The sequence below is a fragment of the Cygnus atratus genome, chromosome 8 (assembly GCF_013377495.2).
Source record: "Cygnus atratus isolate AKBS03 ecotype Queensland, Australia chromosome 8, CAtr_DNAZoo_HiC_assembly, whole genome shotgun sequence".
Classification (NCBI taxonomy): Eukaryota; Metazoa; Chordata; class Aves; order Anseriformes; family Anatidae; genus Cygnus; species Cygnus atratus.
The window spans coordinates 477,858-492,710 of record NC_066369.1 but is presented as its reverse complement, the minus strand read 5'-3'; the positions used below and the strand labels follow the sequence as shown (position 1 = coordinate 492,710).

At 33.9% G+C, this 14,853-nt stretch overlaps 1 protein-coding gene across 1 annotated transcript in view; it reads left to right on the top strand.

Annotated features, from left to right (window-relative positions):
* Positions 1–607: 607 nt before the first annotated feature.
* HFM1 (helicase for meiosis 1) overlaps positions 608–14,853 on the top strand; it is a 33,154-nt gene continuing 18,908 nt past the window's right edge. Inside the window, 17 exon segments of the mRNA XM_050712369.1 lie at positions 608–678; positions 1,134–1,282; positions 2,593–2,914; positions 3,701–3,966; positions 4,827–4,874; positions 5,853–5,923; positions 7,089–7,221; positions 9,439–9,590; positions 9,956–10,051; positions 10,053–10,091; positions 10,175–10,336; positions 10,778–10,978; positions 11,061–11,149; positions 11,747–11,790; positions 11,882–11,983; positions 14,113–14,258; positions 14,740–14,834. Coding sequence (XP_050568326.1) covers positions 608–678; positions 1,134–1,282; positions 2,593–2,914; positions 3,701–3,966; positions 4,827–4,874; positions 5,853–5,923; positions 7,089–7,221; positions 9,439–9,590; positions 9,956–10,051; positions 10,053–10,091; positions 10,175–10,336; positions 10,778–10,978; positions 11,061–11,149; positions 11,747–11,790; positions 11,882–11,983; positions 14,113–14,258; positions 14,740–14,834 — 2,186 coding nt within the window.

Here is a 14,853-nt window from a genome sequence, read left to right as displayed (position 1 = left end):
TCCATTAACATTAAGGAGTTGGGCCCATAGTCCAATTATCCAGGTAAGCAATTTGCATAAAGGATTAAAAAACCAGTCTGATTTGCTTGTAAATTCAAATTATTATTATTTTTTTAGATAATAGAACCATTTATTTATTTTGTAAAAATGACAGAATCTAATCCTAAGACAAATGGTATATTTTTCCATCAAAATGGAAACAATTTGAGAAAACATAGTCTGCAGATGTTTAAACAAATTTCAACATTATTCTTAGAAATGAAATAATTTAACACCATCTCTATCTGGATCTTCACTATTACGCATTTTTTTCCCTCCTGACATATCATGGTAATATATAGTTTTTTTACAGTGCTGTCCTAAAGGATTTTTTGGTCATAGTTAATAGGATCCATATTTTATCATTAGAGAGATTCTCTTTATGAAGCATCATTAAGGGTACAGTCAAGAGCCCTAAAAGCAAAAATAAATCTAGAAAAGAAATATTGGCACTTGTATCGCTAATGAGCTTTATGTTCGTTATACAGGTCCAATTCTAGGCATTTCATTTTCACAGTTTTTTTGTGCTGTCTTTTACAGATTAAAAGACTTGATATTTGATCTAAAAATGTTCAAATCTTCTGACATGGTCTTTTCATTGGATAATTTATTTTATGAAAGACCAGATGCAAAAAAAAGGTAAATCTTTACTGTTAAATATATATAATTCTTTCCCAAGTATTTCCCGACTGTGAATCATTTTACAACTTGTTGTTGTTGTTGTTGTTTCCTTTTCCCTTTTCTGTCTCTTAATAGAAATTTGGGGCTAGAAGTTTCCCAACCCATACTTTGAAATATATATACATTTTTAAGTATATTGAGGTTTGAATAATGCAGGTATATCTTCTGGCTATAAGAAATATGGATTAGCAGAAGTTTTGCATCTTAAATTTACTGTGATTAAAAGATTAAAAATCACACAATTAGTGTGATTTTGAAAAATCTTGATTTTTCAAAATCGTGATTGTGAAAAAGCTTTTTTTTTTTTTTTTTAAAGCAGGAGAAACAGTAGGTTGTTTATGACTAGTAATTTTAAGCTAGATGTGGAGGGTCTTAAAGAATGATTGTACCTTGCATTTTTATGTTAGAGAGAGAGATCTAGAAAAAGAAGAGTCAAACATTTGGTATATCGCACCTGCTCCAGTTATTGCTGAAATTCCAGCAGCAGAGGAGCTACAGAGGGAGCTGGAAAAAAATGAGTTGCAGAGGGAGCTGGAAAAAAGCACAGCCAGCAATCATATGGGTAAAATATATGACGTTCTTTCTGCATGACTTGACAAATAATTAGCTTGATAGATAATTCCTCCTCTTTATTTTAATGCTGTGAAATATGAAGTATTCTAGGTATGCGAATATAGACAAATAATATATTTTAGTTCAGAGTGATGGTCTTGTTCATAGAAAAGGTCTGGAATATTAGCCGTCCTCTTCGGGCATTTTAAGGCTACAAGATCACTGTGCAGAAGTGGGCAGCATATGCAGTATGGTCAAAATTTTGGCTACTCCACTGTGTGTTATGATGATTCATGGAAAGATGAGAAGCGACTGCAAGAACATAGTGCAGCATGTGCACCTGATGACCTGTTTCCCATCAAGACACAGAGAGTCTATATGGACCTAACTTCCTTCTCCCCCCCTCTAAATTGCTGTTCAGGAGGCAAAATTTGGAGGTGGTCATTCATTGCTGCTAAGTGCAGTATGCCATCCATCTAAATATTCATAATCACCTTAAGGAATTTTTTTTAAAGCATGTCATTGCTTTATCACTGTCAACTAGATTTCTGCATTTCTTAACTGCTGTGCTGATTTATGGTATTCTCTATTTAGGTATTATATTATTAAAATAGAGTTGTGGTTTTTTTCTTACTATATGCAAGAGCAAATCCCATCAAGAACTGCTTATTCAAGTAAGCTTTTTGATGTTTGTGGAAAGCACCAAACAGGCCACTGTAATTTTAAGTTTCTAGACATATAACACTGAAATTAACAGAAAATGGTGATGAACTGTATTTTTCTTAATGAATTTTATACATACTCCGAACTGTAAGAATATGGTTAAAAGATTAGCAAATTTAAGTGAAGGCTGTTTAATACAGCTGCTTCCAATTGCTCATTTCTGCTGTTTCCTCTTGCTTGTATGGCTAGTCAGATCAGGACACTGATCCTACTCAGAACTAACCCTAGAAATCACGATCAGTAACTAAGATGACTATGAAACTGACTTTCACTGACTTTATTAGGAGTTGTGACTGTTGTCTAGAAGTAAATTTAATCTACTGTGTAGTTCTGAGGAATAGCTTTGCTCCATTACCTTGTATAATTAACAGAGAAAGTGGTCCTATTTTTATAACTTTTTAATTTACAAGATATGTATTGCATTTGTCAGCACTGGTCATAAAATATAAAGTTCTTGCAATAAGATAGGAGAATAAGTTCAGGTAATATATGTGAACTTGGCTACAACAAATCTATGTGGAAGATGTTTAATGAAATGAGTATGTATAGGAATGTGAGTGAATATTAATAAAAATAATATTTTTTTGTCTATCATAGGAGGGATAAAGCACCAGAAGGTTATACAACAACACAGGAGTAACACTGATGATGTAAATGATAAATCTCCAGCATCTGTTCATTTTGGCATAGTCTCTGGAAAAGAAATGCTCCAGCTAAGTGTAGGAGAAAGAGAGAAGATAAATTTTCAGCATGCAAGTCTAAAAATGGTTTCATTGTTTCTGTCTCCTGACCAAGATAAGTATAAAAGAGGAACAGGGATTTGTCAGCAACCTGATGCAAATTTTTCACAGAGTAAAATCTTAATTAATTTTCCAGAAAATGGTGATGATGAGAGTGTCCATTCAACGTTAAGAAAAAGGTATGCTTCTAGTCAATTCTGATAAATCATCAACTGTCAGAATTGTATTATTGTTTTAGGTGTATTTGTCAAATGCAGAGGTTTTGATCCTTCAGTACTTTAACAGGGCTCTAGACACTTAAGTCTTTTCAGAGTAAGGAAAAAAGATGTTTGCTTTTGACAATATTGTGGTACTGTAATAAATGTCTCCTGAGCTCAGCCTCTTTTACGAGAAAGGTAAGGATGAGATATGTTTTTTATATATACATTTTTAATAAATTGATAAATAATACAGGTTCTTCAAAATACCATTTGGAGTTCTTTATGTACTTGGTAAAAAGCAAGAAGACTGAGATCACCTGCTTTCCAGAGCAGAGGTCAGCCAACCAGGAATACCTTGGGCAGTTCTCAATGTGATTTCAGTACTGCCTGAAAGATGAGGTTTTACAGATTAACTTTTCTTCTATGCACAGCTCTTCTCGGTCTTCAGAACTTGTACGTCACTATTGTTTTTAATTATGCAGTGATTGACAGTTAATCTACTATTGGGATTCAGAGCCCATCTGGACAGGGAATTTCTTTTTTCTTTTTTTTTTTTCTTTTCTGGAATTAAAGTAAAGTTAAAATGTGTACTGAAAGGAGTCTTCTTTGGGTAGAAGAGTATCAGATCAACTAAAATTATTTCCAAACTTTTCTTATGATTGTATCTTACTGGTTGTGTTTCTTATATAAATACGTATATTTTTCAAATACTAGAGAAACTGTGTAGCATACAACAAAGTAATAAATTTCCTGCATCTTTTGCAGCTTATTTAAACTGTCTGATTGTATGTATAAAAATACAGAATTTAAAGATAGTTCAGTGGATATGAAACAAGTTGATACTTACCTTAATACAAGTGAAAACATGACAGAAGTGAGAAAAGAAGATGTGTGGAGAATAAATCATCATACTCCCATAACTACAGGCTCAGATTTTACCCTACAAAGGGTAAATGATGGGAACATTGCATCTAAAATTGGATTTCAAATAAAATCACTTCCTAGTGCTTCAAGGATTCTGGATATGACAGGTAATTATTATTGCTCTGTTAAAAAAAAAAGTCCACTGATCGAGGTAAAGAGTGAAGAACCTTTTCCTGCCAGCTCAAATTAAGGTAATTGATTAAATATAGATAAATGATATTACAGTTCTAAGGAACTTAAGTGTGTTGTTGCTTAATATGTGCTGTGTAAGCAATTTATGAAGAAGAGTTACGTTTTCCAAAGTGCCAAGTCTTGGACCTTTTTGAAAGTGTCACTCCAAGTCTGTTCCTAAACAATTTGAAAAGGAGCAGCCTGGTCTCTTGATACAGTGAATAGTCTCATCTTCATTAAAAATGGATTGTTTATTAGTCATGTTGCTCACACTTGTATCTTTCTAGATTAAATAGGAAAAATGGAGGAAAGTGGTGAGAATTTTGATGAAGTGATAGAATACGTTTTTTAGAAATTCAGGTGGAAAAGTGCCTGGGGCCTGGCAAACAAAACGAATGTGAGCCAGCAGGGTGCCCCAGCAGTAATAAGGCCGACAGTGTCCTGGTCTGTTCAGCTATGGTAAAGCTGCACCTCAGGAACTGTGTTCAGTTTGCATAACTTTTGCTACACTTCTCAGATGTCTAGGTACTGCATTAAGAGGCATTTAGGGCCTCTGGTACAAGCAAGACATCCTGAAACTGGAGTGAGTTCAACAAAGGGCCACCAACATGGTCCTTTCAAATAACAAGCTTATGTCCTCCCTGTCCTATCAGCTCCTTTATCACCTCTGCTTTGCTGCAGCCTTGTAGCTCCTCACAGAATGCACAGCTTAGAGTTAGGAAGATATTTTTCATGGATATCGGTTGAGAACAATGAAATCTATTTTTGTAAACTTAACTATTTTAATTTCTTTTAGGAACTACAGGAAGAAATTTGGAAATGTTGAGGGCTGTTACAGAAATACGTATCCTTTTATTTGCTGTATCTGATTTTTTTAATTTATTACAATGATTCTACATTCACGAAATTATAGTGGTTAGTTTGTAGCCATAGGAACTCATGCATTATACTGTAATAGTTTTGAATTGTAACATAATGCTGGGAGTCGAATGGGAATTTATGCCTGGGACCTCCAAAGCTAGAATGAAAATAGAACAACTTATAAATAGATCATTCATCACCAAGCAAATTTATTCTTATTTCAAACATGTACATTTTATCCTCAAAATTACTTATTTTTTAAATTTTAAAATTTTTAGTTTGGTAAGAATTGACATAATTTCCAAAACAAGTAAGTACTCAGTTGTTCTGATGTTGCCAATTGCAGATAGTTAAAGTTCCTCTTTTTGATAATGGGTCATTTATTTAGAGGGATAATTTTAGAGAAGCCTTTTTAAAAAATCCTTGCTCACCTTTACTTTTTTCTGGTTTTATTTCATTATTTTCTTGTATTACTCCTTTCTTTTCTTTTTTTTTTGAGTCTTTTAAAATGAATATAACATCTTTTTAAGGTCTCAGCTGTTCATTGTTTTTGTTACTGTTGGTGTTATGTCCGACTGTGTTTGCATCCACAGCCTGATCAGATGGTTGTGATTAGTCTGCTTGTGTGGCTTCAGTGCAAGTCCAGACAAGGATCAGCTCATTTGTTTGGATTGTAAGGAAACAATGCCCTCTTTCCTCTTACTTGTATTTTAGATAAAAATGCTTTTGTCTGGAAAATACACAATATTAGCAGTTGAAAATACCTATCAGCACTACTATCAGCATTAAGAGATTGTAGGTGAATTTCTTTACTACTGTTATAACTGGGTAAACAATATTACGCTGATTAATATGTTATATTACAAATATAATGTGGCAGTTGGTACTTCAGATACGTTAACAGCAAAAAGAAATTTTATAATGTTCACTCAGTTGTTTTCACTTCCTTAATGCTCTCAAGCGACCCAATTTAGAAGTATTTTTAAGGAGTTTCCATATTTTAACTATGCACAGTCTAAAGCTTTGGATGATGTAAGTATGAAATGTTTGCTGCAGCTGCAAGTAGTACTTTGTAGATAAATATATTGTCTAAATGTAAATGAAACTTTAGAACTTAAAAGGGGTTAGAAAAGTACAATATATTTCAAGTCTCTTCCTGGAATAGGTGAGCAGGATTGCGCGTAGCAGAGAGAAGAGAAGAGAAGAACTTCTTAAAATGTCTTCCTCAAATGCATTTATGTGAAGTTGTGAATTACACGTATACTTACACATACAGATTGCCAGTATTTAAAATTATTTTCAAAGGAAAATTAAGCAGATCTTTAGAGAAGGATGTTCTTTTGGAAAAGTGGTATTTGTCCATCCTTTCTTTTCATCAACTATACTTTTTCTTTAAAACCCCAAACGTATTTTGAAAGCAACCAATTTGAGGAAGATTGTGTTATAGGTTTTGCAGAGAGAGGGGAAATCAGTCTCATCAGTGAGGATTATACACCATATTGGCCTGTAAAATAATCTTGCATTACTTTTTTTTTTTTGTAGTAACTATAACAACAGTAAATTTTGCTTACAGCGGTGATTTTCTGTTATTCTAGGAACAGAGTTGTCAATCATTTTGGGGAAAAAATGGAGTGGCTTATGTTTTAGTACTTCTAAATATAAACTTGTTTGCAAAGTACAAGGAAGGACAAGGTTTGCCTATCACTTGCATAAGAGATGAAGTTGGAAAGAAAAGTCATCATATTAAAAAGATAATGGTCATACCTTTTTTATTGGTCGAGCTTGAAAGATTCAGCTTGTTAGAATTTCTCTGTTGTTTGATACACAGTGAATGTTACAAATGATTATTTAACAAAAATCAGCAAAGATTTCATATTCATATATCATTGATTTTTGTGTGTATGTGTGTGAGCATTGAAGAAATGGAACTGTAGATAAAGAACAATGGTAATTCCTGCAAACAATTGTTTAGCAGTACTGTTAGTGTCACTCATTTACGTTTCCATGACAGTTGCATAGCAAAAGACATTCTTTCTCTTGTTGTAATTTAAAGTCCACATCTAATACAAAATACATTAAAGAACTACCAGCTATCAATGTATTTTGTGTCTTTTTCACCTAGACAATGTTTTTGGAATGTATAGATAGGTACAATGGATAGCTGTGTTGTATTTACTTCTATGCCATTCTTTCCTAGCTTCTTTACACAGATAGAAATTTTGTGATTTGTGCTCCAACTGGCTCTGGAAAAACTGTAATGTTTGAACTAGCTATTACCAGATTACTTATGGAAGCCCCAATGCCTTGGTTAAATATTAAAATTGTTTACAGTAAGTATTATGCAGCTTTAATCATTTTGATGACAGCAGTAGAAAATGTCATTCTGTAAGCATGGAGATCTGGATTGAGTGTTTTAATAATACTGAGTAGAAAATGTCATTCTGTAAGCATGGAGATCTGGATTGAGTGTTTTAATAATACTGAAACTACTTACGTAACAGCACTGTATAATTGTAGTGGTCACCACTGCCTAGACAAATAAAAGTATTGTAAAGAGTTTGTCCTCTGGGAAAGCAAGATATACCTGAAAAAAAAGAGAAGGAAACAAAGGAAACTAAACCAAATTCTTGTCAGAGTCTGAGTTGAAGCAGCATCTTTTGTGTACCTGTCAGTTGCTCTGATAAAAGAATTATTTTTTCCAACATTTGCTTATCTGGCAAGGTTTCATGCTGTTGCTTTCTGTCTACTAGTTCAAAGGCAACAGAGCCATGGTCTTCATGAGTTTTAATTGATCTATATAGAAATTAATGAAAATACTTGAAGGTAGTCACATCTGTAGACCATTATACTTTTTCTTCCTGGAGAACTACATTCATATCATGTAAAGCAGATGAGATGGGTGGTTTTGTCCCAATGTTAGTTAATTCATAGAGTTATATATTTGTTAGTCTTGCTATTAATGTTTAATCTTTATTTTACAAATGTTTCAGCTTTGTTTGTAGTCTTTTTTTAATTTCAGTGAGTTCAAATCCTTACAATAATGCTAGTATTAACACAGAGTTTACTGTGTATTGTAAAGAGATTTTTTTTATAAACAGACACATACAGTAGTTTCTCTGAGCATAGCAAGGTGAAGCACTTCAGTGTGCTCTAAGACTTAATTGCATTGGTAGAAGTGATGCTAATCGGCTGGTTAGAATTTTCAGTAAGGAAGTATTTATCTGCTGGTGGAATTAGATCTGCTGACCTTTCCTGGTACAACAACGATGGAGAACAAGATGCACCTGTTTTTGTGAATATTGGAATGGAGGTGTTAATCAGAGTATGTACTGCTGGAGGATTATCCAGTAGCCAATTTGTCTGTGGCCCAATGTATGTGAATTAGCTTGTGGTAGTTCTGTAAATTAGAGTTGATAACCTTAACACGTGCTAAGGATTGGTGGCTGAATTTTAGGGAGCAATTACTAGTTTCTTGCATTCTGCCTCATCGCTAGCAGAAGATTACTCTTGCAATTTTATGAGCTACTTGCTGCTAGCTTTATCAGTTTTCTGGAGCTAGTGATTTCTGCTTCTGTATAGGCCATTGGTAATCTTATGAGGTTTTACGCCTCTTTCTGTAGCAGAAACTGGTTCTTCAAATCTCTTCATCTTGTGGATCAGTTGTCAGCTGACAGCAGAAATGGATCATATTCCAGTGGCTCTAAGTAGCCATAACTACAAGATCTATTTTATTACTGCTGTTTTCAGATCACTGGTAGATCACTTTTTTTTCTTTTTTTTTTTTTACGTAAATTAATGCATTTTTCCTATAGATTACCTATCCAGCATAGACTTTCATGTGTTGCTAGTATCAGTCCTTGTAGAGAATGACTTCTGTCTTCTAGAAATTAACCTCCATCTGCACAAGTATAGTATGTACCTACAGGCTGGGGGGGGGGGGGGAAAAAAAGTAGATTGTTTTAGGAGTCTGATCATCAGGACCAGCATCAGAGCTGCTACCTCCCATGTTAGCTGGTATGACACTGACTACACTTAACTGTACATGTGGTTTAGATAGTTTTTTGTTTCTTCTAGTATTCTGTCGCCTGCTTGTGAATGGTTTCTCATTTATAACCCCTCTTTGTCTTTGAATACAGAGCGCTCATATCATTCTAAATAGGAAAAAGGTTGGTATTTGTATGATCTTTCATTTAAAAAGATATATTTCCTGTGGTTTCTTATGTCTGTGAGAAAACCTTTTGATAGCTGAGTGCTTATTGTTTCCATATGGGACTGAAGAAAAAATCAGGATTAAGAGAGGGCACGAATAACCTTAATTAAAGGGTTCTGTTTCCAATTGCTGATACGGAAGAACTGTGGCCCAAAGCTCAAAATTGATCTATACACAAGGGATAGGATAATCATCCAATTATGAATGTTATGGTTTGGGGAGCAAAGCTGAAAATTGAAGAATTAAATGCAAGAAGACACCTGCATTTAGCATTTTTAGCAATACAGTTGAAGATTTGGTGTTCATGACATAACTGATCATTTTGTGTTGTTTTTAGTGGCTCCAATAAAAGCTCTATGCAGTCAGCGTTTTGATGACTGGAAAGAAAAATTTGGACCTATAGGACTCAACTGTAAGGAACTGACAGGAGATACAGTGATGGATGATTTATTTGAAATACATCGCGCTCACATTATTATCACTACACCTGTAGGTTTCAGTCCAAATTCTTAAAAACAAAACAAAACAAAAAAAATCCACTAGAATAAGCAGACATTAGTGATCTGATTGTATGCTTCACATCTGATCTTTTTTTTTTTTTTGTAATGAGTAGTGACTTGCAGAACAATTTTATGATCTTTGTACTTGCCTACAAACTGTTGTGCATGCTTCTGGTTCATATAAACAGCATATAATAATGTGTCAGATGAAACATACATGGCATTTGCTTGATTTAATTTAACTGATTTAATTTAAAGATTTATTAAAGTTTAGTTATGCCTGCATGTTCTCTACCTCTGACATATGCTGGCCTTTTAAAGATTTTTCTCCTCCTGTCTTTTTTTATCCTCTAGGAAAAATGGGATAGCATGACTAGAAGGTGGAGAGACAACTCTATAGTTCAGCTTGTTCGACTGTTTCTCATTGATGAGGCAAGAAAATTAATGATATTTATATGCTGTTTTTGTTCCTGAAGATAAAAGGAAACCTGTTAGAAAATAAAACATTTATTTAACACATGTATAGAGTATAACTCAAGAAATATTTTGCAAATGTTTTAAAATTCCTAATAGGTGCATGTTATAAAGGATGAAAGCCGTGGTGCAACATTAGAAGTTGTAGTCAGTCGGATGAGGACTATTCAGTCTTCTCTTTGGCGTCTTTCAGAGAATCATGACGTTGTTTCTCCCTTGAGATTTGTAGCTGTGTCAGCAACAATCCCAAATGCTGAAGATGTAAGAGTTAATATTTTAATAGTATTTTAATTAATATAGTTGTATTTTATAAAAAATAAGTAGAGTTCTAAATAAATATCAATACCGAAGTTGTCATTTTGAAGCTGTCAGGTAATGGCAGCTGTGTGGTTGATGTTAACTTAATAAATGACCTTCAGCCATAGAAAACTATCAGCTAAGTATGGCTATGCTTCTGTTTCAGATTTCTGTGATTTTTGTCTTTAATATAAATCTAAACGGACTTGAGATTTCAATCCAAATTAAAATGGTTCAGTAGAAAGTAGAACTTCCACTGGTTTTCATGATAAAAGTATGTGAAATGTGTTAATAGTTTATAGGTGGCAAAAGATAAGTTAATTACTGTATAATGTAGTTAGCAGAGCATGATTAAAAGCAGAAAATTACTGTTTAAATTTAAATTCTGTTTCTTCTTTTTTAAAGATTGCAGAATGGCTTTCAGATGGTAAGATGCCTGCTCTATGTCTGAAAATAGATGAGGATCAGCGACCAGTGAAGCTACGCAAAATTGTTCTTGGTTTTCCTTGCAGTGATAATCAGACAGAATTCAAATTTGACTTAACTCTTAACTACAAGATAGCGAGTGTTATACAAACATACTCTGAACAAAAACCAGCACTTGTGGTACAACATCTTTTTTTAATCACATTTATAATTTTCTTACTGAAAAGTGTTGATTCAGAAAAAACTATTTTCTTACTTACAGTTTTGTGCCACAAGAAAAGGAGTACAGCAGGCCGCTTCTGTTCTTTCAAAAGATGCCAAATTTCTATTAAGTATAGAACAGAAACAAAGGTATTTTTATATTGAAATTTTTATTAAATGTTTATGTGTTCTAGTAAACCTGTGAAATCTGTCAAGCTGTTGACCTAATACAGTTTCTAACAGAGGAATGTCTCTATATGTCTCTGTTGCTTTCCCTGTTTCTCACGTGCATTTCTGCGAGCAGTATTTATATCTGATTTCACCTTCTGCATCTGGTTCAGAGCTAGATTGTATGTTATAACTTGGAAAGGTGACTGGGCTGGAAAGGGTGCAATGGCTCCTCTAGAGAGTCAGTTTGTTTGCTTTGGGAAAAAGGTGGTGGTTATAAGTATCCAAAGAATGTATAGGTAAAAAGTTATTTTAAGATGATATCCTTCTGATAGGCTAACATGTAGTTATAAACTAAGAACATCTTTAAAAAGCACAAATGCACTAGGACTATGAGAAAGTATGTAAAATAAATGTACATGTCAAGGAATACATCTTAAAACCTTAAAAGGCATAATTGTGTATTGTTTCATGTGACCCTCTATCTTAGCATTTTAAATGCACTCTTCTTTGCATATTCTGCCAACATTAGTGAATCTGCTTTGCGATTCTGAAGCACTTTTTTTCTTTGTTGTGTAGATTACAGAGGTCTGCAAATTCATTGAAAGATTCTAAGCTCAGAGGTAAATATAACCTACCACTTCTCTACCTTGTGAATGAAAATTTGCCTGAGTAAACTTAGTCAAATAATGGACATAATTATTTCATTATCAGATCTTTTAATGTATGGTGTGGCTTATCATCATGCGGGTATGGAGGTGTGTGACAGAAAAATAATTGAAGGAGCTTTTACTGTAGGAGATTTACCAGTACTTTGTAAGTAAATTTAACTTTGAAAGTCAAAATGTTGTTAATATATTCTGAGAAGACTGTAGTTTGGAATTGGGAACACTTTTTGATTCTACTGTTTCTGTTGTTACTTTGTGAAATCCAGAGAAAGATGTTATTATGTTTCACATGCATTTCTACTCTGTGAGTGTACAGACACATTATTACTGAAAACCAGAGAACTGTCCTTCTTTTCAGCATACACAAAGGTCATCCTTGCTCTTACGTTTCTATAGGGCTGGCCTAGATCCATTTCATTCTAGTACTGCTGAGCAGTCCTGTTGAGAAGGAGTCCTCTGCTACTGTGTCCTTCTGCAGCTTTCACATGATGTTTTCTTGGTTTGTCTTTTGCAACTGTGGTTCCCTGAAGATACGCTTGTACTTTTTTCTTCTTAGACAGGCAAGATTCCATTTTCAAGCCCCCCATGCAAGGTGTTTTGATTGACAGGGTGGTTGCTAAGAAAGATTCCACCTGCTGTTATATAGAATGAGAAGGTATCTGTTTGAGACTTGATAGTCTCATCTTGTCCAGGCCTTCACTTTTCACATCCAGAAATTCAGACTCTATGAAGAATTGCTTGTGTGGTTCATGTACAACAATGAAAGATTCATGGATTTTTCGTTTCTGTACAACAGTCCTGACTCACTATGAAATTTTAAGGTAGATCCCTTTACTATGATCTGGCAAAATTGCCAGTTGTAGTACCCATCCTATTAAAAAGTCTCTCTGTATTCTTGTGATCTGCTGTACTGGAGTTGTGTGTATGGCTTTGCCAACTGCTGTGCCATTTCTGAAGTCTCAGGAGACAGTGGTTCTACAATTGCTCTTAGCAAAAGGAACAGGAGACCCTGTGCCACTGCTCAACGCAAAGTGTTTGTACATATTGACTACCACTAAAAGAATGCAAAGGTGCTTATTGATACTTGAGTCCTTTGAAATGTGTGTTTTGTATGAACATTTCAGAATCATCTGAGATACTATAATTATATACATTCATACAACTGAGGGGAAACTGAAAGTGGGCATTTTCTGCCTCATGTCTGTGAACGTGAAGGGGGATAGGTTTTTAACACACTTTTACAAGTATTGCAAAGGGAAGACATTTTAGGTCTTGAGTGTAGGTATACTCACAGTGGGTATATATATGTGGACTGTAGATTGAATTGCACTGGTAAGAAACTTACCTTGCAACTTTTTATGTGGTTCATTTTGCTCCAACAGACTTCCAGCTTGCCTATCTAGACAGTATGAAAACCACTATTATTCTTGCTAAAGGAAATGGCTGTGCCATTAGTTTATATTGGATCCTTCTTTCCTGATGTACCAGTGACTCATTAATTATAGCTCTCCTTTCATTTCTGAAAAGAACTGGTGTGTTTAACAATATTTTGTTTTTCTAGTGGAATAGTTGTATCCGTTGGCCTGTATAGCTGACTTTCCATGCTGAATTTCTGCCACCCCATTTATCTGTTAGAGAAAGTAAATTTAAAAGTATTAGAGGGAGATAATTTGCATGTAAACAAACTTGGCTGGTGTTTTTCCATGTGAGAGTATGTATTGGTAAAGTGTTATGATAGTATTGGTGATGATTGTGGTTTGGTGCCATGAGTATAAATAATGCTAATGACTGATGACTTGAAAAAAATTCTTAAAGATACTGGTCACTATGAAGGAAGATAAATACATTTCTGTATTCAAATTTCTATCCATGAAGAATTATGGATTTTGTTTCTTCAGTGTGTATGTGCTTTATTGAAGACAGATTGCATTCTGGATGATCTGTTAAGGAATATTTAAATAAAAATAATTAAACAGGTATTTAATAATTAAACATTTAATATTTAAATATTCACTTTTGAACAGATGTATTCTGGTAAAGAATACTTGATGATAACTGAATGCAGATGATCAGATACGTACTTTTATTTTAATGCAAATACATGTCTGTTCTAGGTCTAATTATTTCTGGTGCAAAATGAGTTTAGTTCCACTGAGTTTACTGGGAAGCAAGAGCTCTTAGCAATGAAAATTAGGCACTTATTTGCTGCTCGTTTATTATCTGTGAGACGTTTCAGTGGTGTTCCTCTTGAAGTCAATATACTTTAATCTGATCTAGTTACTACTAGCACCTTAGCTATGGGAGTCAATCTACCTGCACACCTGGTGGTTATAAAATCCACAATGCACTATGTTGGAGGGATGTTTGAAGAGTACAGTGAAACTGATATTCTGCAAATGATTGGGAGAGCAGGAAGACCTCAAGTAAGTTAATGCTGTATTATGGTGATGCTATCTATAGGCAAATAATTAGAAACTATTTGCAAAGAAACAACAATACCAAAAAATTTATTGCAGCATTTGTTTTTTTAGTTATTTCTTATTAGCAGTTAAATTATATCTGGGTAGTATCTATTTGAGAAAAATCTGTTTGCTTTTGTACTGTTCATTAAAAAGCATTGCTTCACCTTTCTCTAGAAAAAGATCTGAAGATTGCATTTGGTTTGCGTAAGGAATATGGATTAGAGAAAAAGTAGGAAGTTGGCACAAAACTTAGAAATTGCATGATAAAAAATCTAGAGTATTTAATTAATATTATTTAATAAATCTAATGAAGTTAAAATAGGAAGGGGGGGGACTGGAAGCACTGTCTTCATAAAGTTCTAATTCCTTTTGCTTCCACAAAAAGAGAGTTTTTTTTTTTTAATTTTGTTTTACCTTTTTTACTTTTGTATTTTTTCTGCAGTTTGACACTACAGCAACAGCAGTCATTATGACTCGTTGGAGTACAAGGGAGAAGTATATACAGATGTTAAATGGTGCAGATATAATAGAGAGCAGGTAACTAATTTCTCATAAG